Source organism: Lepidochelys kempii, chromosome 6 (assembly GCF_965140265.1).
Source record: "Lepidochelys kempii isolate rLepKem1 chromosome 6, rLepKem1.hap2, whole genome shotgun sequence".
Lineage (NCBI taxonomy): Eukaryota > Metazoa > Chordata > Testudines > Cheloniidae > Lepidochelys > Lepidochelys kempii.
In genome coordinates this window covers 91,637,179-91,657,754 of record NC_133261.1, presented here as the reverse complement: position 1 = coordinate 91,657,754, position 20,576 = coordinate 91,637,179, and the positions used below count along the sequence as shown (strand labels likewise).

General features: G+C 51.2%; 3 protein-coding genes across 19 annotated transcripts in view; 1 reads left to right on the top strand and 2 right to left on the bottom strand.

Moving 5' to 3' along the window:
* Nucleotides 1-9,804, bottom strand: part of TTLL5 (tubulin tyrosine ligase like 5) — a 210,249-nt gene extending 200,445 nt beyond the window's left edge. For 7 of the 12 annotated variants that reach the window (XR_012159502.1, XR_012159503.1, XM_073349238.1 and 4 more), the window contains exons 1-3: nt 9,644-9,803; nt 8,401-8,564; nt 2,403-2,509 (exon numbers count right to left, since the gene is read on the bottom strand). Coding sequence is in view for 10 of the 12 variants with exons in the window: in XM_073349238.1 (XP_073205339.1) it covers nt 2,403-2,509; nt 8,401-8,477 (184 nt within the window). In the remaining 2 variants the exon portion in view is untranslated. The other 5 variants (XM_073349242.1, XM_073349239.1, XM_073349243.1 and 2 more) reach the window with 4 other exon arrangements.
* Nucleotides 9,805-9,958: 154 nt separating this feature from the next.
* Nucleotides 9,959-16,981, top strand: ERG28 (ergosterol biosynthesis 28 homolog). 2 transcript variants are annotated; one of them, XM_073349233.1, is made up of 5 exons: nt 9,959-10,036; nt 10,847-10,998; nt 11,712-11,802; nt 16,168-16,286; nt 16,426-16,981. In XM_073349233.1, exons 2-5 carry the CDS (start codon nt 10,866-10,868, stop codon nt 16,503-16,505), a joined length of 423 nt encoding a protein of 140 aa, XP_073205334.1. In that variant the 5' UTR covers nt 9,959-10,036; nt 10,847-10,865; the 3' UTR covers nt 16,506-16,981. The 2 variants fall into 2 exon arrangements, with proteins under 2 accessions (XP_073205334.1, XP_073205333.1); XM_073349232.1 differs by lacking the exon at nt 9,959-10,036 and adding an exon at nt 10,055-10,114.
* FLVCR2 (FLVCR choline and putative heme transporter 2) overlaps nt 16,428-20,576 on the bottom strand; it is a 66,310-nt gene continuing 62,161 nt past the window's right edge. For 2 of the 5 annotated variants that reach the window (XR_012159501.1, XM_073349227.1), the window contains exon 11: nt 19,682-19,767. Coding sequence is in view for 1 of the 5 variants with exons in the window: in XM_073349228.1 (XP_073205329.1) it covers nt 19,702-19,767 (66 nt within the window). In the remaining 4 variants the exon portion in view is untranslated. Of the gene's footprint in view, nt 19,768-20,576 lie in introns of all 5 variants that reach the window. The other 3 variants (XM_073349228.1, XR_012159496.1, XR_012159498.1) reach the window with 3 other exon arrangements.

Sequence of the window (20,576 nt, the reverse complement as noted above, 5' to 3'; positions counted from 1 at the left end):
TAGTCAGTCCAGTCTCTTATGGCCGGAGATACCATCTGTTCACAGACTTTTCAGATATTTGATTCCCAACAAACTCCTGATTTCTTTACAGGTCTCTTCATGGGCTCTTTTGCAACACTCCAGAGTGTTATCCTAATATCTTCTGCACACCTCAAAACAAGTCCATGCAGCCAAGACTGTTTGGTTTATGCCACAGGCCCCACATTAACATGCACAGTTGTGGATGTGGCACTGGTCCCAGAACTTGAATGCTCACACCACAGCAGTCATCTAATGCCCACACTACACAGTCATCTAATGAATGAGACATGAGCAAAGGGAGCAGCATTGGATTTTGAGTCTGTACAAATGCAAGGAGCAGGAGGACTGGGGTGAGTAAAATAGTACAAAGTTTGAAAGAGAAAAAAAATCAGTATCCACAGTGAATCACAGAACCAAGAGCAGTAAGCAGCATTGGAAGTATCAAAAATAAAGAACTAAATTAAAAGATTAGTGGATAGAGGAGACAACAATGTAATTTATGTGGAACTATTAATTTAAGGGAGTTCAGCAACAAAAGAAATCGTCATGGGGCTGGAATAATGGATTGACAAACCAAGGTACAGAAGAATTAGCATGAGGCTGAAGAATTGCATAGGTTAGTTCAAGCTAGAAATAAGGAAGCAAACCAAGTGCAGAAAAGTAGATTGAATCTCAGGGAACTTGTTCATATTGCTAAGAACTGGTCTCCAGAGGGCAGGGGTAGGTGCCTCACGACTCAAAACATTTAAACCTGGACTGGACAAAACCCTTGAGAACAAGCCAGGTTGGACTAGTCTTGTCTATGTCCAGTTTCTATGAAACTGACAGGACACCACACCACTATAAGGCCCTCAGAGTAAGAGCAACCCCACCTACCAGCATACAAGCACTGATCTCGGACACAGATTACATGGGCCTAAAGTTCTCCCCGCACAGGTTATCTATCCTACCTAAAAGGGCCATAGACATTCCTGCCTGGGCTCGACATAAGCAATTAGAGCATCAATCAATAGGAGGGGGAAAGTGTCTGCATCTTAATGAAAGAAGCCAAGGGGAATTCAGCTTTTTCCTAATTCTTTACATACAACCTGAGTCTTGGCAATAGAAATGCTCCCAGCACCCAATGCAAGGAGATCAACTCTTGCAATTCTTGACCATTTACAAGGGCTCTACCTTTCTACGTGATTTTTTACTCTCCCTAGCTGAAGCTAAAATGCTTTGGTTTCCCAGCCCCAATATCACAAGAGATTGGACTTCCTTTTGTTTACGTCTACTTCTCTGCTAACAGTCCTGATAACAGAGATGGACCAAGAAATTAGTAGGGTTTGTTACGGTCAATGCTGCAGTTGGGCCAGCAAGGGGCACTTGCATAATTTCTGATGTGTCCCACTAAAACTGCCCAGGTTTGTGTGTTTTTAACTTCTTGACTATGGAGTCATGAATTACCATCTAGATCGGGGTGGGCAAACTTTTTGGCCCCAGGGCCACATCTGGGTCGGGAAATTGCATGCAGGGCATGAATGTAGGGTTGGGGTGCAGGAGGGAGGGAGTGCAGTATGCAGGAAGGGGCTCAGGGCAAGGGGTTGGCACGCAGGAGGTGTGCAGCGTGCAGGAAGGGGCTCAGGGCAAGGGGTTGGAGTGCAGGAGGGGTGCAGTGTGTGCAAGGGGCTCAGGGCAGGGGGTTGGGGTATGGGATGCAGGAGGGGTGCAGGCTCTGGCCTGGTGCTGCTTACCTTGAGCAGCTCCAGGGTGGCAGTGGGGCTGAAAGGGGTGAGGTGCACAGAGGGCTGCACCCGCTGACCTTGCCTGCGGGTACCTCCCCTGAAGTGCCCATTGGCCATGGTTCCCCATTCCCAGCCAATGGGGACTGCAGGGGGGCAGTGCCTGCAGGCAAGGGCTGTGCATGAAGCCTGCTAACCCCGCTCTCTTAGGGGCTGCAAAGAGATGGTACCAGCCACTTCCAGCAGTGACGTGCAGCCAGTGCAGGCAGGAAGCCTGCCTTGGTACCACAGGGGTGGCAATCCCATGGGTCGTAGTTTGCCCACCCCGATCTAGATTCTAATACAAACACAAGTCAATGAACCATTTAGAAGCAACTAGGTCCAGTCCAGAACCAAGTCAGGTCTCATTCAAGGGAGAACAGCCACTCTCCTCAACTCAGCCCTCTAGTTGCAGAATGTTTTCCAAACAGGTGGCTCCCAACACTGGCTTGAGCAACAAGAAAAAAAATTGTGACCAATCCCAAAACATGGCCAATCCAGACAACCCCTCCTGACAGCTCCTTTCCCACCTCAGAAAGGAGGAAGGCACCTGCTTGGAGGCTACCCAGTCCTTCTCCACACTGCAGCAGGCCTAGAGTTGGCACAGCTCACTGCACCCACCTCCAATCAGGCGGATGTAACTGTCCTTGGTCAGAATGGCTTCTGCATGAAACACCAATATGGGGATCCTCCTGCAGCCACCAGTCCACATGACGCATGGGTGATCCCTGCAACAGAGAGATGGTTAACAACATGAGAGCAGCTGAGCCTCATGCATACACAGTGGATTACTCACTATGAAGGGGTCCTGGTTAGTCCTCCCACAGCAGTGTCATACAGTCCCAGGCTTGCACACCAGCCTGCAAGTGTGATATGCTTAAAGTACGAGTAAATCCTAACCCAAAGCCACCTTTTTTGTGTCAGTCCAATCCAGAACAAAGCAGGTCTCATTCAAGGAAGAACAGTCACCCTCCACAACACAGGCCTCTAGGTGCGGGATTTTTCCAGACAGCATTGGCTTGACCAAGAACAAGAAAGAACTGTCACCAATCCCAAAACATGGCCAATCCAGACAACCCCTCCTGAAATCTCTACTTTCCCTCCTTCATTTTGCCTTTGGCTTTTATATTTAATTTATATAACTGGTTAAGTAACTTGCATGACTTCCGAGAAGAGCCTCACACTTCTCTGCTAAAGGTCTCAGGAATCACATCTCTACACAAAGCAAGATCTATACCCAAGAACAGAGGAATACAGCAAGCACCATATCCACATTCCTAGCCCCACCGACCCAAGCAAAGCAGGAGCCATTCTGCAATATAAGGATTGCATACCAGTTCACTGCTGCCTGGCTTCAGATATGTACTCCCAAGTGCGCTATGTGGCCACTGTGCTGGCATCCTGGGCTCAGAAATTAAACAAGCAACAAGAATCACACATTGTTCTACACACCAGGTGATGCTATCGGCACCTTTTCTTTTTAACTTATGTCAAAGACAGTAGGATTGCAGCCCAGAATTCCACAGGGTTGTCCATGGCCACTCGGCCGCCTACGGAGGCTAGAGGTGCCAGAATCCAATAATCTATTTTGAGCCAAGCAGCCAGGCCACACTGCATACTGGGATCAGTAGCCCCTATTAAAAGGGGAGGACAGTTGCAATCTATTCAATTTGATCCCAGTTCAGTCCAACCCTTAGCTAGGTAGTTTGGGCATAGCCCCTTTTGCACCTCAGTCTTGCTTCCTCTCTTTGGTTTTGCAGATTTTTTAAAAAGTTATTTTTTGTTAAGGTACCTAAACACAGAACACTACAAGATAAGCCTGGCAACAGCTCAGTGGTTTGAGCATTAGCCTACTAAACCCAGGGTTGTGAGTTCAGTCCTTGAGGTGGGCCTGGTCCTTGAGGTGGGGATCGGTCCTGCTTTGAGCAGGGGGTTGGACTAGATGACCTCCTGATGTCCCTTCCAACCCTGATATTCTATGAAACAGGAATGGAAACAGAAACTGTATTGTACCAAACAGAAACTTTAAGATTGGCTAAACTGACAGTGCCCAGTTGTTGCCTAGCACTGGCCACATCTCACTATGCAGTGTCAACATGACATTGCCTTAAAGCCCCAGACTATCAGTGCAAACACACTGAAGTTTGTATGTGTTCAAAGGCTCAGCACCAGGATGGAGCACCTTCTCTATCAGCAGATCAGTGGCCTACTTTACCTGCACTGAGGTAGCCAGTTCCATAACAAGGAAGAGAAAAGCCTGCAGCTAAAGTTGACAGTCTGGTGAATGTGTCTGTACAACTTATGAATCCTGGTTGATACAATACTGAAGTTGTAAAACTACTTCATCACAGAATGCGCCTCTATGCATATCCAGCATGGACTGACAACCTATAGAATGTCCACACCAGACTAAGGACAATGGAGAGTACTTAACTTTAAACAAGTGTACTCTGACCAGACAGATATGCTCAGCAGGTTAGCTGGAGCTGGAAGAACATAATTCCCCAACTTGTCTGCAAGGAGTGGGAAAGTAAAGACGAAAACTTGTGTTTTAGAATCCTGTACACAGTGTCTGCATTTAACATGTTATATGTACTACATGTGCCTTGAAGAGGTAAGCTGTGGGCTCAGAACACCCACCCAACTGGAATTCTGGAAGGCAGTAAGTCTGAGGGGTCCGCACTGAGCCTAGCGGCTGGGCAAGGAACCACCTGACTGCACCTCTCAGGCAGGAGTGCTAGAAAGAAGATCTGCACCCCAAGAGTGCCCAGAGATCCTAAGACAGTGGCAATGGCTGGTCTCCGTTCAGAGAGAGTAATTAAAATATTTAGGGATTCAGCAGTCTGGTGGGTGGCCAAGAGGGGGCGCGCCTCTGGAGCTGTGACAAGACTTTAAGCAGCTGAAGAGAAATGCAGCACAAACTATTGAAAGCTACTGTGTAAATATAAAAGCACAAAAGGCAAAATTTATCATCCTGTCTAAGTGGATAAAGCTCAGAGTCCTTATAACTCACTGCCAAGGAAAATCAAACATGAATAGTTACAGAAAAACACCCTGGGAGGGGGTAGGACATCTTTTAGATCTACATGGATTATTCAGAAGAGAAAAAGACACATACGGAAGGGCAGATATGCAGAGATGTAAAATTTTTGGCATTATCGGTAGCTTCTTCAGACACATGCCAGAGGGATGTTGGTCAGGCAAAACAAGCAACATTTCTATTAGGTGAGGCTACAGTCCAGGGTCTGAGCTGACAAGGCTGCAGCAGATACTAGCTAGTTTGCTAGGCCTGCATCATCAGACTGCGTGCTCGGAGATATTGAAAGTTCCTAATGTAGCCTTGCCCCTGGAAGTGCTTACCCTTGGTCACCATAGAACTCATTCCAGGGTACATGACGACTTAGTGTATTGGGTAGGATATAGAGCCTCCCACCTCCAATCCTTGCTTCAAATCCCACCCAGGTGGATAGTGGACCCCAAAGATCTATTCAGCCAATATGCAGTGTCATTGTAGCTGCGTTTGTCCCATGAAATTAGAGCAGGGGTAGGCAACCTGCGGCACGCAAGCTCATTTTCAGTGGCACTCACACTGCCTGGGTCCTGGCCACTGGTCCCGGAGGCTCCACTGCTGGCCTGGAGTACTGGCCGCTGGTCCCCTGCCAGCTGGGGTTCTGTCCGCTAGCCCTGCTCAGCCCGCTGCCAGCCCCCGGGCACTCAGCCAGCAGCTGGTGTGAGGGGTGCAGACAGGGGCAAGGGGGAACACAGCTCAGCACCCCCACCTTAAAAACTGTTCCAGGATATTTTTAAGTCCTGATTTGCTACTTACATCACTATCACGCCACGTGGAACAGCACACTGCGTTTGACATTGAGATTAGAATGTACATGCAAAAACTGGACTCCGAATTTTCTGACTGATTTCAAGATTTCCAGCGATTTGGCCCAATGCTTTCTTTTCTAATTAAACCTGAAAAGTTCAGTGAAAGCAACTTGGATTCGTCTGTATTTCAGTGGATAGGTGTTGAAGATTTCAAAATGCAGCTCATTCAGTTAAAGCTCAGAATTGTGGGCATAAAAGTTTGGAGATCTGTGGAGTGCACTTGAAGCTACTGAGAGAGATCATGGGGCCTCTATTCTCACCTGCTGGACGTCCCTGCCAGTGAAATTTAACTGTTTGAAGAAAATTGCATTTGTATTGCTTTCAGCATTTGGATCCACATACCTTTGTGAACAGGTATTTTCATACATGAAATCAGTCCTCTGTCACTCTTGGAGCGAGTTAACAACCGTTCACTCAGAAGCCTGTGTGCAGCTTAAAATATCCAAATACATGCCAGACATTGGAAAACTCAGCAAGGAAAAGCAAGGGCAAGGATCACACTAAACTGGTAAGATCTGCATTTTAATTTAATTTTAAATGAAGCTTCTTAAACATTTTAAAAACCTTATTTACTTTACATACAACAATAGTTTAGTTATATATTATAGACTTATAGAAAGATACCTTCTAAAAACGTTAGAATGTATTACTGGAACACGAAACCTTAAATTGGAGTGAATAAATGAAGACTCGGCACACCACTTCTGAAAGGTTGCCGACCCCTGAATTAGAGGGACAAGATGGGTGATGTAATATCCTTTATTGGAGAGACTTCTGTTGATGAAAGACAAGCTTTTGAACTTACATGTCTTCTTCAGATCGGACCTGAGGAAGAGCTCTGTGTAAGCTCAAAAGCTTGTCTCTCACCAATAGAAGATGGTTCAGCCAATATGAAATAAATCCCTGGCTTCAATGCAATTCCTGCCAAACAGGTGTCTACATCAAAAAACCACCAGCACAAATGTCCCCCCTTCACCTTTACAATCTCAGGAGAAAGGCCAATAACTGAAAGAATCATAAAATCTGAATTCTCTCCAGGACAGGGGAAGGCACACTGTGGGTGAGGCACAAAGGATTCAGTCTCCAAGGGCTCCTTTTTAGAGCAGTGGGCATTACACAGGATTCTCTGCTTGTGCCCCAGCTAGATCCCTGTTTTTACCATTCTTTGAATCTGTTGAGTTCTGGGCTTAGTGGTCCCTCCCTCACCTGCCCACCAACCCAATATTAAAACAGGCTGAGACTTTTCACCAGTGATAAACTCTTAAAAAAAGTCATTCAATATGCTTGCCTGTACCTTTGGGTACAAATGAATAGAGAGGTACCTGTCTACCTCCACCCCACTTCTGCATTTCTAGACAGAGGTGCACAAGAAGCTTCCTGTATGGGCACCTTCTCAAAGCTGAGGTAAAGAAGTAATCTGCATGGGCTCCCTCCCCACATGGGATAGGAAAGATCATTTTTCCCCATAGACCATCCAATGTATCAGACCAAATGTGAAAATTTAAACAAACATTTATTTTCCCTAAATAAAAGGCAAGCCCCATCTATGCTCCCTTCCCCCATCCAACCAGACCATTCACAGCTGAGTCCTCGTATCTGGCCCCAGAATCCTCCCACCCACCCTTAGGTGAATTCAATTGCTCACCCAGGGCCAGTGTACAGCAGCACCAAGTCTGAGCACAGGCTAGCACCTTACATAAGTGGAAATAGAGCCAAGACAGCAGGAAGAGGCTTTAGGTTAAGCTCTGCCCTGAGGATTTGCAGTGAGGCCACTAGGGCTCAGACTATTCTCCAAGCAACTGTTCACATTCATCCCTACCATGACCTTGGTCACTTGGTGCAGACATTGACAAACTGTGGTCTGACTGAAGGACACAAACCTGGGCCCTGCTACCCCTTCCCTGGGATGTTGGAGGACAACCGGCCAGCTCGATTTTGTCTGGAGCAATAGGTAGAGGCCCTTTGCATGGTCAGCTTGGGGAAGCCTTTGCCTCAGAGTCCTGCTATGCTGAGAGTGGTCTTTGAGAAACAAGGGAACCTAGCTTGTTAAAGCAAACTCAGCTAATGTGGGAGCAGGACACCATTTTGGAAATGGACAACTCTGGAGCAGCAGAGATGGAAAGAGGTGCTAGACAAAGCTGGGGGTTAGTGCTGAGAAGAACGCAAAGATGAGAAGAAGAAACATAGCTCCTATTAAGCTTAAATACAACATGGGGGGCAAGAGCACTCAAATGCCCTACATAATACAGCAGGCTGCTCTGCAATTCCTTGTGCTCCCACAGGCGAAAACAAAAGCAAATGCAGCCAGCAGAACAGGGGTTACCCATATTTCCCTTAATTGCACCAAAGAGAATCCACCCCAAGTGAGAAGGGGATGCCAGTGAGTCATGAAAGAATGTAGCAATAGATAGGAAGCCAGAAAATGAGTGGAGTGAGAGAAATCACAGCTAAGGCCTCCTCCCCTTCCAGAGGCTCCCTCTCTACAGGAAAGAGGGGCCTTTTAGGTTTCCCAAAGCAAGGAGTTATGCACCTACCAAACACACCATGTGACCCTGATCCTTCTTTATGATTAAAAGCCCAAGTCTCACCCCATCTATTTCCCTCCTCAACACACAGACTTGACGGATGGGAGAAGAGAGAATGCAGCTGTCACACTAGATTAGTAAATATCTCCAAAGACCCCAGTACATTCCAGGTGAAGCATAGCTAAGGTTCAGGCACTATGTATGTTTTCACTTACTCTGGCCCTTCTTCCACCTCTTCCTCCTCCGAGGACGAGCCGGTTTCCTCCAGGTCCCGAGCCATCCCAACTGGCATCTCCTATGGGAGTTTTCATGCAGCCCAGTCACAGTGGTCTCCTAGACCCTTTCATATAGAATCAGTAGATCTAGCCAGTGCAGCTACCTGCAATAATCATCAGGAGTATGAATATATGACTGAGCAGAATAGCCTAGAGGCATAAGTCAGCTCAGCACTACAGCTACACAGATCTACATGAGACATAAACCCTACTGCTACAGGGCATAAACCAACCTACTTGCTGCCAGGAGGCAAGAAGAAACTTCCATAACTAAGTTCTTGCACTTTCCTCTGAACCATCAGGTTCTAGCCCCTAGTCCAGGACACTTGACTAGATGGGGCACTGCAATGACCTGAGATATAGCACTGCTATCTTTTAGTCACAGTGATGCTCCTTTCGGGCTTTCTACCATCACAAAGAATCCCCCTGAGAGACCTTCCCTGGGAAGAACAGCTCCAGTGCAGGGAGTCCTAGGCTAGTTTGCCCAAGTGTCTTTGGGCTGATTCAGCACCCCAGAGGAGAAAGTGACTTTCCTCTGCGCCTGACTCAGAGACCAGCCTGAAAAAGTCTGGCTGCTTCAGCACTTTCTTCCTCAAAGGCTTTCCTTATAGGGACAGGCTTTCCTCAGACACAAGCCCTGGGGCTCCACACACGGGTAACTGGCGGAAGTTCTCTGGCCTGGGTTATACAGGAGCTTAGACGAGACGCTCTGATGGTCTCTTCGGGCTCTACCGCCTACGAAGGAAGGACTGGACCGCCACGCGGCCCGGTGCCGACCCACCTCCCTCTGGTCACTGGCCGTGCGGGAGCCTCCGACTCTCCCCGTTAGCCCGGCCAGAAGGGTCTGTCCGGGACGCGCCGAGAGGCCCGCACCGCGGTGACGCCTAGGGGCCAGGGAACACCACAGGTTGCCTGAGATAAGGGGCTTCCCAAGGCAGCGGCCCCGCCCCACGCCGCGCGACCCCACCTGCCACCCGGGGGCCCGGCCGCGCTCCGGGGAGGCACCTGGCCCCGCAGCGCGCCACACAGCCAGCCAGCCAGCCCCGCCAGACGCAACTGCCTCGGGGCTAGCGAGCCCGGGATCATACCGGGCGGCGCCCGCCGCTTCCCCCGCCGCGGGGAACCCTCGGGAGTTCCAGGAGCCCCTGGGATCGCGCCGGGCCCCTCCCGCCTTCCCCCGTACCTACAGCCTCATCTTCCGGGGACGGGGGCTGAGCTCCGGGCAACTCAGCCCCGGCGGCCGCAGCGCCCTCCTCCTGACGCTTCCCCGGTTACTACAACAACCAACAGGCAGGCAACCGCCCTAATTTCCTGCTGCGCAGGCGCCAGCGGGCCCCTGCCTTCGCTCTTCCCACCGCGCAAGCGCACGCCATGCTCACGCCACTTGTAGCTTCCGCCTCCTCCAACATGGCGACCGAGAGAGCCGAAGCATGGGCTAGGTTCATATTTTACGTCACCGCGCCTCAGGGGCGGAGCTCTCTTAGTGTCTTTGATTCGGACACTGACCTATCAATCCACATGGCGTGTGAGTAGAGATGGGTCTAACAGCCAATCAGAGTAAGGGCAGGGCTAACAGGTAACCAATCAATACGCCGAGCTCCTAGGGGCGGGCTGCTGCTGCATAACAGTGGGGAGTCGGTGGGGCTGTGAGCAGGTGTGGAGTGGCATGAGGGCTGGTCGGAGGATGCGGTGCAGGGGAGATCGTGGGAGGGCTGGAGCATGGATGGGCTCCGGGGATCTGTTGGGGAAGGGCAACAGGGAGGTGATGGGAGTCAGGGCAGAAAGGGGCTGGGGGACTTGTGTGAGAGATTTGGGGCAGGGAGGGGATGGGGCAGGAGGAAGTGAAGTGGGGTGCAGCCTTGGGACAGTGGAGCGGGGAGTGCAAATCTCTACACTGGCATTGGCGAGTAGGATGCATTAATGGGGGAGTCCAAGCCTTGGTGTTGTGTGGGTCAGTGCCCAGCTTTGCCATACAGGGAGCTCAGTACACTATCAGTTTTGCAGACGTCTCTCTTTGGGGCTATGTGGCAAGCTGATGCTGCCAATCGGGGAGAGAGGAAGGTGGAGAGGATGCACCAAAAGTTTGTGAACAGGACCTACTTGGTCAAGTTTGGCCCAGGACCCAGAGGATGAGTGACCTCCCACAGTGAGACAGCATCATGCTTTTCCATCCCCTTTTGATGGACATACAGATTTCTACCTTTGCATTACGAGGGGTGTAGTGCAGCTCATATCTGGTAGGGGCTGGTCTCTTTATGGGAATCTCTGGGAAGAGACAGGGACTTTCTGTGGAAAAGCCTGGACCCTGGTTTAAGTGGAAGTGTTCTAGGGGGTGGAATCCATGTGGTTTTGTTTTGTGATGCTGATCTCCTGCCTTTGTCCCCAGGAGCAGGTACTAGAGCATCATGAGCCGTTTTCTGAATGTGTTGCGCAGCTGGCTGGTCATGGTATCCATCATTGCGATGGGGAATACACTGCAGAGCTTTCGTGATCACAGCTTCCTCTCCGAGAAGCTGTACACGGGCACACCCAGCCTTGGTAAGGAGCCCACGTTGCCCTTCCTGCCCATCAGGAGGCATTACCATATCCGCTATACCTCATGTATCAACATCCTGCCCCAAGTCCTGGAGGACTTTTGTCTACATCTCAGAAGTGAGCCACATTTCGGGTCTTAACCTCCTGTAAGCCATATGCTAGCCCAAACTTACAAGGGCAACCAGCACTATCCCTTCTTCAGCAGTGAGCCCTGATCTTCTCTGGAGAGTGCCAACCTGTCTCCACTATACCATCTTCTACAGCCTTAGGTCACCTGCTGGCCAAGATCTGGAACCCTTTCTCCAGAAGGGTTGGCACTAGATACAACCCTCTCACCAAGCCTGCAAATGCTGCTATTCATCAGTTCCAGGCAGCAGACAGCATTGTTCAGCACCCACAGCAATGCACTTTTAACTCAGTGATCTTAGTACAACTTCTTTAGGGCTGGAACCAGCCTTGGTTCCTTTTTCCCTTAAGGTCTGTGGTTACTAGAAAGGATGCATGGTTCCCAGCAGCTACAGAAACACCCACTCAGCTGCCCTTTAATCATCTGGGAAATCTTGTTACACCCACAGCAAGTAGGAGAGAGTAATTGCACTAGCTGGGAGGAGATCTCATGTTCTTCCTTCCCTCCACCACTTTGCTCAGCCTGCAGAGATGGTAGCTCATGGGAGAGAGCATTCATTTTCCTCATCTGTTTCTTCTTCTCTGCACAGTGAATGGTCTCCAAGCTCGGACCTTTGGCATCTGGACTCTGCTCTCATCAGTGATTCGCTGCTGCTGTGCCATTGACATCCGCAACAAGACGTATGTAAGGGAAACACCAGAGAAGGGGTGTCCCATTTTCCCTACAGTGTTCACTTGTCACTGCTATAACAGCTTTCTTCTGTCCTCTTATGGGGCAGCTTTGGGGGTTGTCAATAACTGCTTCCTGAAATCCCCTTATTGGGCCCCTCTTTGGGTAGGGGTAGACAGTCTTCCCTTGAATCATCTTAATCTCTGCTCTCTCAGTATCCTTTATGGGGCAGCTCTTGGAGTAAGAGGTTTAACTACTGCTCCCTGAATCACAGGAGGAAGGGCTGCTCACTTGAACCCAACTGTCAGATCAAGCTAATAATTACCAGGTGTGACATGGCCTTTTAAGCCCTATAATGGAGGGGTTCTCAGCCTTTTTTCCCTCCAAGGGCTCAGCCGGGGTGGGGAGGCTTCAGGCATAGGTGTGGTGTGACTTCTATTTGTGGGGGCAGGGGCCAGTGGGGCTTGAGCCACCTCCGCATGGTGGAGTCCAGCAAGGTAGCACCACCTCTACCCCCTGACTCACCTCAGCAGGCCACCCAGCCTGTCTGGGTTCAAGGGGGGGAGGGGTGGGGCATGCAACCAAATATTATAACTCAAAGGTGGGGGGCTTAGCTCAAAAAGTTTGAAAACAGCTTAGGGTGGAGGGAGGGGGATGCTAGGGGCTGTGTGAGGGCAGCTCAGGGTGGAGGTAGGGCATCACTAGGGGCTGTGCGCAGATGGGGTAGCTCAACTTGGAGGGGGTAACTGGACTGTGTGCTGGCAGGGAGGTAGCTCAGGGTGCAGGGCAGGAGTAACTCAGGGTGTAGGGCAGAGGCAAGCAAACTTTTTGGCCCGAGGGCCACATCTGCATGGGGAAATGGCATGCAGGGCCATGAATGTAGGGCTGGGGCAGAGGGTTGGGGTGAGGGAGGGAGTGCCGGGTGCGGGAGGGGATGCACTGTGCAGAAAGCGGCTCAGGGCAAGGGGTTGGGGCGCAGGAGGGGTGCGGGTGTACGAGAGGGGCCCAGCGCAGGGGGTTGGGGTGCAGGAGGGGTGTGGAGTGCAGGAGGGGGCTCAGGGCAGGGGGCTCAGGGCAGGGGGTTGGGGTGCGGCAGGGGGCTTGGGGCAGGGAGTTGGGGTTTGGGGTGTGGGCTTTGGCCCGGTGCTGCTTACCTAGAGTGTCTCTGCAGTGGCAGTGGGGCTAAGGCGGGCTCCCTGCCTGCTCTGGCCCCCCGCCACTCCCAGAAGCAGCCAGCACCATGTCCTTGCTGCCCCAGTTCCCCATTCCTGGCCAATGGGAGCTCTGGGGGGCAATGCCTGCAGGTGAGGGCAGCATGCGGAGCCGTCTACCACCCCCCCCCAGGGGCCACAGAGACGTAGTGCTGGCTGCTTCTGGGAGTGGTGCGGGGCCCACGGCGCCACAGGGGTGGCAATCCCGCAGGACAGATCCGGCTTGCGGGCCGTAGTTTGCCCATCCCTGGTGTAGGGAGAGCGGTATTAGGGGCTGTGTGCTGGGAGGATTCCCCTGCAGTCCCTGTTCCAGAGGGATCTGCCAGTCACAGAGCCGGGTCTCTCCAACCTGGGGGCTCTTACCGGCTGCCTCTACAGGAGCAAAGGTGTCTGGGAGCCGAGAAGCAGCTTCAAGCTGGGGCACCAGCAGGAGTGGAAGAAATGCTGCTGCTGCCTGCACCATGCACCAGCCAGAGTAGCAGCTGTCTCTCACTGCCTGGCTCCAGCTTCGGGTTCCCGCCTCCGACCTGGGCAGGGAGAGGAGGGGCAGGGGAGGTGTGGAGCTGCTCCCGGGAACTGCCATGATCTTGTGCTGCAGTTGGCGTGGGGGAGCCCTCCATGTCCCTAACTCTGTCCATGTACTCAGGGCTTCTATCCCACCGGGAGCACAAGGGCTTGGGGCTCCAGGATTCAGCCCTGCGCCTCACTGCTTCAGCCCTGTAGGGGGCGCTGGGGATCAGGGCTTCCGCTGCGGGGCCCTGCAGCCCCCTTGAGAGGGTTCACAGATCCCCAGTTGAGAACCGCTGTTATGTTTCTGATCCTCATTCTGGAACCCTCAGCCTGGTGGCCTCACTACCCTGGTGATACTGGGTGCTTAGCAACACTGCCATCATATTGGTGCATGGCACCTGTTTGTTAAGGATTGTATGGCAACTCATCCCAAGTCATGTGCCATGTACCCAGCTGTGGGTCTGAAGGGAGCACATACACATGGGCTGTCTTGATTGGGGCCAGCGTCAGCTGGTGGTTGTCTTTGTAACTAGAGGGGATAGCCTATGTTGGATGGGCAGTGAGGCTGGCTGTTTATTCCTCTAGTAATAGGGGAACTTCGGTCTGGCAGTAGTGTCAGAGCAAGGTGACTTCCATTTGTATCTCTAGTACACACTGGATGAATGACTGTGTGCGGTGGAGGTGGCAGGCTGGTGGTTCTCTCTGCTGGGTATATTTGTAGAGGGGGTGAACTCAGGCCAGTTGGTCTGTGGGTTAGGGGGCTGCTGGGAGTTGCCATGGAGGGGGCACAGCCTGAGCAGCTGGTTGTTTCTTGGAAGGGTTTTGTGTTCTAATGGAATCTGCAGCAAATTGCAGTTGTGGCCCCTAGAGGGCAGCAGAGCTCAGGTACAACATCAACTTAGGTGCTGGATTTGCGGACTGCTCCAGGCCAGAAGCAGCCCAAATCAGCTTCTCTTCTTGTATTATGGGGTGCCTCCACCATTTCCCAATCCCTTGTCCCCTCAAGTTCATACCAGCCCCCTTGTGCGCACACATATGCCTCATCCCCATCTGCCCCTACAATGGCAATCCATGCATGTCCGTGCACTTCTGTTTGATGATGAGCTTGATCTCCTCTGCTTCCATGAAACCTGCCTACAGCTGGACCCCTTCCTGCAACATCAGAAGATGGTCCTGTGGTGCCCCCTCACTGAACAGCTTTGGGACAAGGAGGTGATGCTTGTCCTTAAAGGCTAAGTTCCCATTGCCCCTGCTCTCCTTTGAGACATTCTCTCATCATTTCTTCCTCTGGACAGATGGGCTGTGCTGTCCTCCCAAAAGTCCCAGGGGGCTGGACACCACCCTGGGCACTGGTCTTCTGGAGCTGCCTCATACTCCCAGGAATAAAGGCTCTGCCTCCCCTACCTCCTTCTCAGCCCAATACAGCTCTGTGCTTCAGACTGACCACTTTCTCTTCCCAGTGCACTGGGCGATCCTGCCCTCCCCACTGACTCCACAGTATCTCTTATCCTGCCTGCCTAACCTGCTTAGTACTCCCAGATCAACTCAGATTTCCTTTTTTAAAGTGCCATTCTCCTGCAAAAAGCTGTAAAATGCCTTATTGGCCCCATGTTTGTGTCGCAGTGAGGTCCATATCATATTTGCTGTTTACAAATAAAAAGATGTTTTTTCTTCTCATTTCTTCTCAAAACTCACCCTGGGCTGTGAGAGTCAAGCGGGATGCTTTCCTTTTTGCACATCATCAGCAGGGAAGGTTCATCAGGACAGATTCTGTCCTCGATGCCACCTGTGCTGCCCCATTCTAGCCGTTTTGATGTACCGGATTGGAACTTCAGCAGAATCCTTTACTATGATGTATTGGCTGGAAGAGAATCCAACTCATTCTCTCTCAGCTGGCTTAACAGGAGTAAAAAGCTGCCAAGACTTATTTTAGTGACAGAGAGGGGTGCTAGAACGATTTTTGCAGTGGGGGTGCTGCTGATGGAAACCATGTATTTGGTGTTTGTTATTATTACTTCAAGCCGGGGGTGTTCCACCCCCAGTTCCAGCACCACTGGTCACAGAAGTTGGCAGTTCTGACACTGCTACCAAGATAGGAAGGGCCCAGCAAAACGAGAAGAGGCCAGCGGTACATAGTCACTTTACAGAATAAGGAAGGGTCAACATTAGGAAATTATCAGATCTTCCCAGAGCTCTCCAATGGGAGTTGGGAACTGTTTGGGTTTAGTGTAGGCAGGACCGAGCCTTTACGCTCTCATTACTGAAAGCATCCTACACTCATCTCTAGGCCCCTTCCTTGACAGTAACGTTTGCACTTGCAGCTGCCATTTTAGCCTTGATTGGCAGGGGTTAGGACAACGTATTGTCAACAACAGGTAACTTTCACCATGTAAAAAATGCTCTAACACTTTTGTGGGCACAAGGAAGTTTGTGAGAGAAAATGCCTCAGGCACCAAAGAGGCTGGGAAGGGACTTGTCTGAGGTTTCCCCATCCTGCCGCTGCTAGGCTGGAATTGGATCTCACTCCACAGTGTGAGGATGGACTGGGCTGGCTCTCTCCATCCTGCTCTTTCCCTTTCCCTGCTAGGCTTGTGCCGCCCCCCCCCCCTCCATGCTACCCACTAACTGCTCTCTGTTTCTCTCTGCTCTTGGCAGCCTCTATCACATCACACTCTTGACCTTCCTCATAGCCCTGGGCCACTTTCTCTCTGAAGTGTTTGTGTACGGCACAGCAGCCCCAACGATTGGTGTCCTGGCACCCCTGATGGTGGCAAGTAAGTACAGCTCACTCCATGATTCCCCTGAGAGCTAGGAGGCTGGGGTAGAGCTCAGATGAGGGGAGTGGGGAGAGGTAAAGTTCCCTTCCTATGGGCAGTGTTTCTGGCACCCACTTGCTTTCCATCTGTGTCTCAGGTTTCTCCATCCTGGGCATGTTGATTGGGCTGCAGTACCTGGACATGGAAGCACTGTCACGAAACAAGAAGAAAAACTGAAGCCAAGGGTCCCACATATGTTAGAATCACCTGCCCGCTGCATCTGCATCTCCCCTGCCAAACTCCTGCCAGCTTACCTCCCTGGCCCCCCCTCTGGTTCTCTAGCTCCTGCCCCCCTGCAGTCACATGATTGTTTGACTTCTCATTAATCACTCTTCATTAGCAATTGATTTCACCTGTACAGGCAGTGTTTTAATGATGACCAGTGATAAAAACCTAGCCCCAAGCCTGTGGGGGCTGTCCCACTGTAGGCATTGCCTGAGACATTCTCAGCTCCCAGGCTGGCAAGGGGACCAGTTCCCAGCCATGCCCAGCATAGTTCTCCTCCCAGGGCACCTGCAGGGAGGAGAAGTAGAGCCATCCATGATCTGCTGGAGATCTGTGTGGGAGGAGACACCAAGTCCAGCCCCTGGTGCTGCTGTGTTTTGTATGTGTCTATGTTCACGGGGCAGTTTGTAATAAACAATAGAAAACTGTGGAATGTGCAGAGTCTTGCCTTCTACTAGAGAGAGGAAGACCCAGCCTGAGTGACAAGGAGCAGCCACCTTTAGCCCACCTCACCCTGGAGGGTAAGTCAGCCCTCCTACCTGGCCAAGGCCTCCCTCCAATCTCCTGCTCCGCAGCCTGACTGCTCGCACTGTATGGACATGAAGTGCGATGGAAATCTATTGCTGCTTCCTCCCCTTTCCCTAGCTTATGAGGGAGAATGAAATGAACCCAGCTGTTCCTTTCCTTCCTCTAATGTGGCTGCCATCCAGCTCCCAGCAGAGGCTTTGTGCATAATGTGCTCCTTGTGAAAGCAGAGAGGGTCTGGGCCAGGCCCAAGATGGGGAAAGCAGGGGGTGGGAGTTATCAGGGCAGGGGGGCTGTGCAGAAGAGGGAGTGAGGATATTAGAGGATGTGGGGGAGAATAGGCACTAGTAGACAGATAGTTGCTTCTGCTCTCTGGCCCAGGAGCCCCTGCCCTATTCAGTGTAACCACCACAGCAGTTCCAGTGAGAGGGGATTGTGTAGGAAGGTGTGTTAACCAAATAATGCCCATTGTGTACCATGTGGGCCTGTCCCTCTGCGTTTTTATTAGGGGGCTCACACAGCTGCATGGTATGCTCCATCTTTACAGCATTGCCAATGGTAGGCTCCCTGGGGGTAGATTACTTATGGACAACTGTCACACAGCTGCACCAATATAACTATTAAATACAAATTATATTTAAAAATACAAGGAATCCAGTGAACATTTTCCCAAGGCCTTTTGAGATCACACAGGGTTGAGCCACTTCAACAATCCCCAAAATTGTGTTATAATAAATCAAGGTAACTGGTGGAGGAAGGCCACTTAGAGATAGAGGGAAGACAACACTGGTCCAGGGGCAGACTCTGCGTTATCGAGTATCAGTCTAATGGCTCCAAAACTACAGCCTGCACAGCACTTTCTGGTGGTCCAGAAAGATGACAGGTCTTGTGGTGACAGCTCTCCTTGTTTCCAGTGACTTCAGCAAGTGTCTAGGCTCTTTACTGAACAGAGGCACCTGGAGGCCTGCAGAAGCAGATGGACATGAGGTGCCAGCCTAACTGCTGCTTCTAGAGGCTACAGCTACTGCGAAGGAGAGGAAACAGGAACTGCTTCCACCGAGCCAGGGGCCTGGAGTTGCCAGCCACCAGCAAGATAGGATGCCCAAAGAAATATATTGAGGGGAGCAGGGGAACCAAAGGACTAGGTGGCTGGGAAACGTGCAGCTAGGGAAAGGGGCAGAGGAACAAAACAGATGGGAGGGGAGATAAAATGGAGAGCAAAGGCAGTGAGCATGATTAACTTTTTCAGGACACGTCAAAATACCTATCACTGTTTTCCTAATCTTTGTCATGTGACTGACTGGAAATTGCTAGGTGGCTCTCACCCAATGGGAGGAGGGGGGCGGCAGGGATAATAAAAGGGAGGCAAACTACACGATTGCAGCTGGGAAGAGAGATGAGGTCAGTGCTCATGAGTGGAAGAGCAGGCAACAGCAACTGGTGGGGCTCATGGTGAGTGGGAACGAAAGTATCCACAAGACACTCAGATGATGTGATTCCGAATTATGAAAAGAAGTTTGGGATGCCCTGTGCTAAAGCAACCTGAGCCTGCCTCCCAAAGCTAGTTGAGTAAGAGGAGGGGAAGCAGGAGCACAGCTCCTCCTCTCTGTACCAGCAGAGGGCTCCCACAAAATGTGTATTATTTTTATAGCACCAACCTTGCGCTTGTGTAAAGTGCTTTCCAGCCAAGGAAGAGGATAGGGTTCCTGGCCAAAGGAGCTCACAATCTAACTCAGTAGTGTTGTCACAGTAGCCCTGAAGGCTGGTGTCAACTATAAGGTGGGCTAGACCCCGGTGCACTTTGCACACATGCCCCAGTGCCAGGCCCTGGCCTCAAACGATGTGACTGACAGTTGGGCTCTGGCCAGGGCACATATTGGTGCTTCCCCAGTCCTCTTACAAATTTTTACTCTACAAAATTTCAAAAAACATCAGGGAAGTTTGATTAAAATAGAAAATCACATTAGTCCACAGACTAAAAATCTGCTGGGCTAGGAGGTCCCTGTACAAAAATGGGAACGCCACAGTTGTCACATGATTTGCAGAGCCTGGGGAAGCGTGAGGGCCTGAGCCATCCCCCCACACTATGGCCAGGTGAACCACCTGCTCCAGTCACTATGAATACAGGGCAGACCCATCATTTCCAGAGCAAGAGTCACAACTCAGAGCAGGGCTGGACACAAAGCCAGTGCGGTCTAGTTCTCTCTCCACCAAGAGGTTCCTTCAGAGGATGCACTTGGCTACCCACCGTACAGCTTCTCTGGAAGGGGAGAGGAAGGCCACTTGAGGAATGCCACCGTGGGCTCCAAATACCAAGTACTGTGTTGGACTCACAGCCCCTGCTCCTCTGAGCTCCAAGCAAACAGATTCGGGGCTCGGAGCTCCACTGAAGCTTTCCTGCTGAGCAATAGGTTCTCCCACAGCAGGACACAGAGGGGAAAGCAGACTGATGAGAGAAACCCAGGCTGATCTGTTCCTTCCGATGGCTCCATGAGCAGCTTTCTGGACTCCGGCCCTGATGCTGCCCCCAATGCCATGCTGTGCGGGAACCAGAAGGATACTGCAAGTGACAAAGATGGGAAGGGGGGGTTGGTAGGCAGTGTCTCCCAGCTCTGCCACCCCTTCACAACTTTGATTCATCAAGGACCACAGGAGCAATGTTGTCCCCAGGCACCTCTTCCAGCGCTTTCTGCAAAATCAGAGAAAAGGGGTATGGTTAGAGCACCAGGTGGCTAGGGCTGGGCTTCAGTACAGGCCTTGGAGCCCAAAGGCTGGGATACTCCTGAGATCCTCAACAAATCATGCATGAGGGTCAGACATCTGCAGAGGCAAGGAGAGGCCCCAAGGAACAATAGCTAAGACCATCCTCTTTAGAGCTCAGCTAAGATTGCACCAGCTCCCTCACCCCAGACAGCTCCACTGCTCAGGTGAGGGGTATTGGAACAGGCAGAGCAGGGGCCCCTTTCCTCTTGAGCAGCCCCCTGGGCTATTGTAAATACATAGTCATGGCAGCTCTGTGGACCTGGGTCTTGCCCCACAAAGCCAGCTCAGCTAGAGAAAAGACTCCACCTCCACTGCAAATGGAGCTTCCAAGTGGGGAAGTGCAGAGCAGCACTTGGGGGAAGGGAGGCAAAATGCACCCTGTGGTGGGGGAGAAGCGGCATACGGTGCATCCTGGTGTATTTAAACAGGACAGGAACTTCAGCCCTGGTGTGCTGGTCTCCCCCTGCCCAACTCAAAGCTGAGTGCTCACACTGCTTGCCCTCTCCCCACCCTACCTGCTTCAGGCCTCAGGGCTAGCACCTCCAGCCCATCTCAGCGCTTAAATACTATGTTGATTCATCAGAAGAAAGAAAACAACTATATTAAGCCTTTTAGAAGAAAAATTTAGGCTGATTAATTAGAAAAGCTCCCTGGCCATGAGATGGAAGGGGTGCTGGGGACAAACCACCCAATAAATAGAGCTTTATAAATTTATGAACAGGATTGTATGACAGG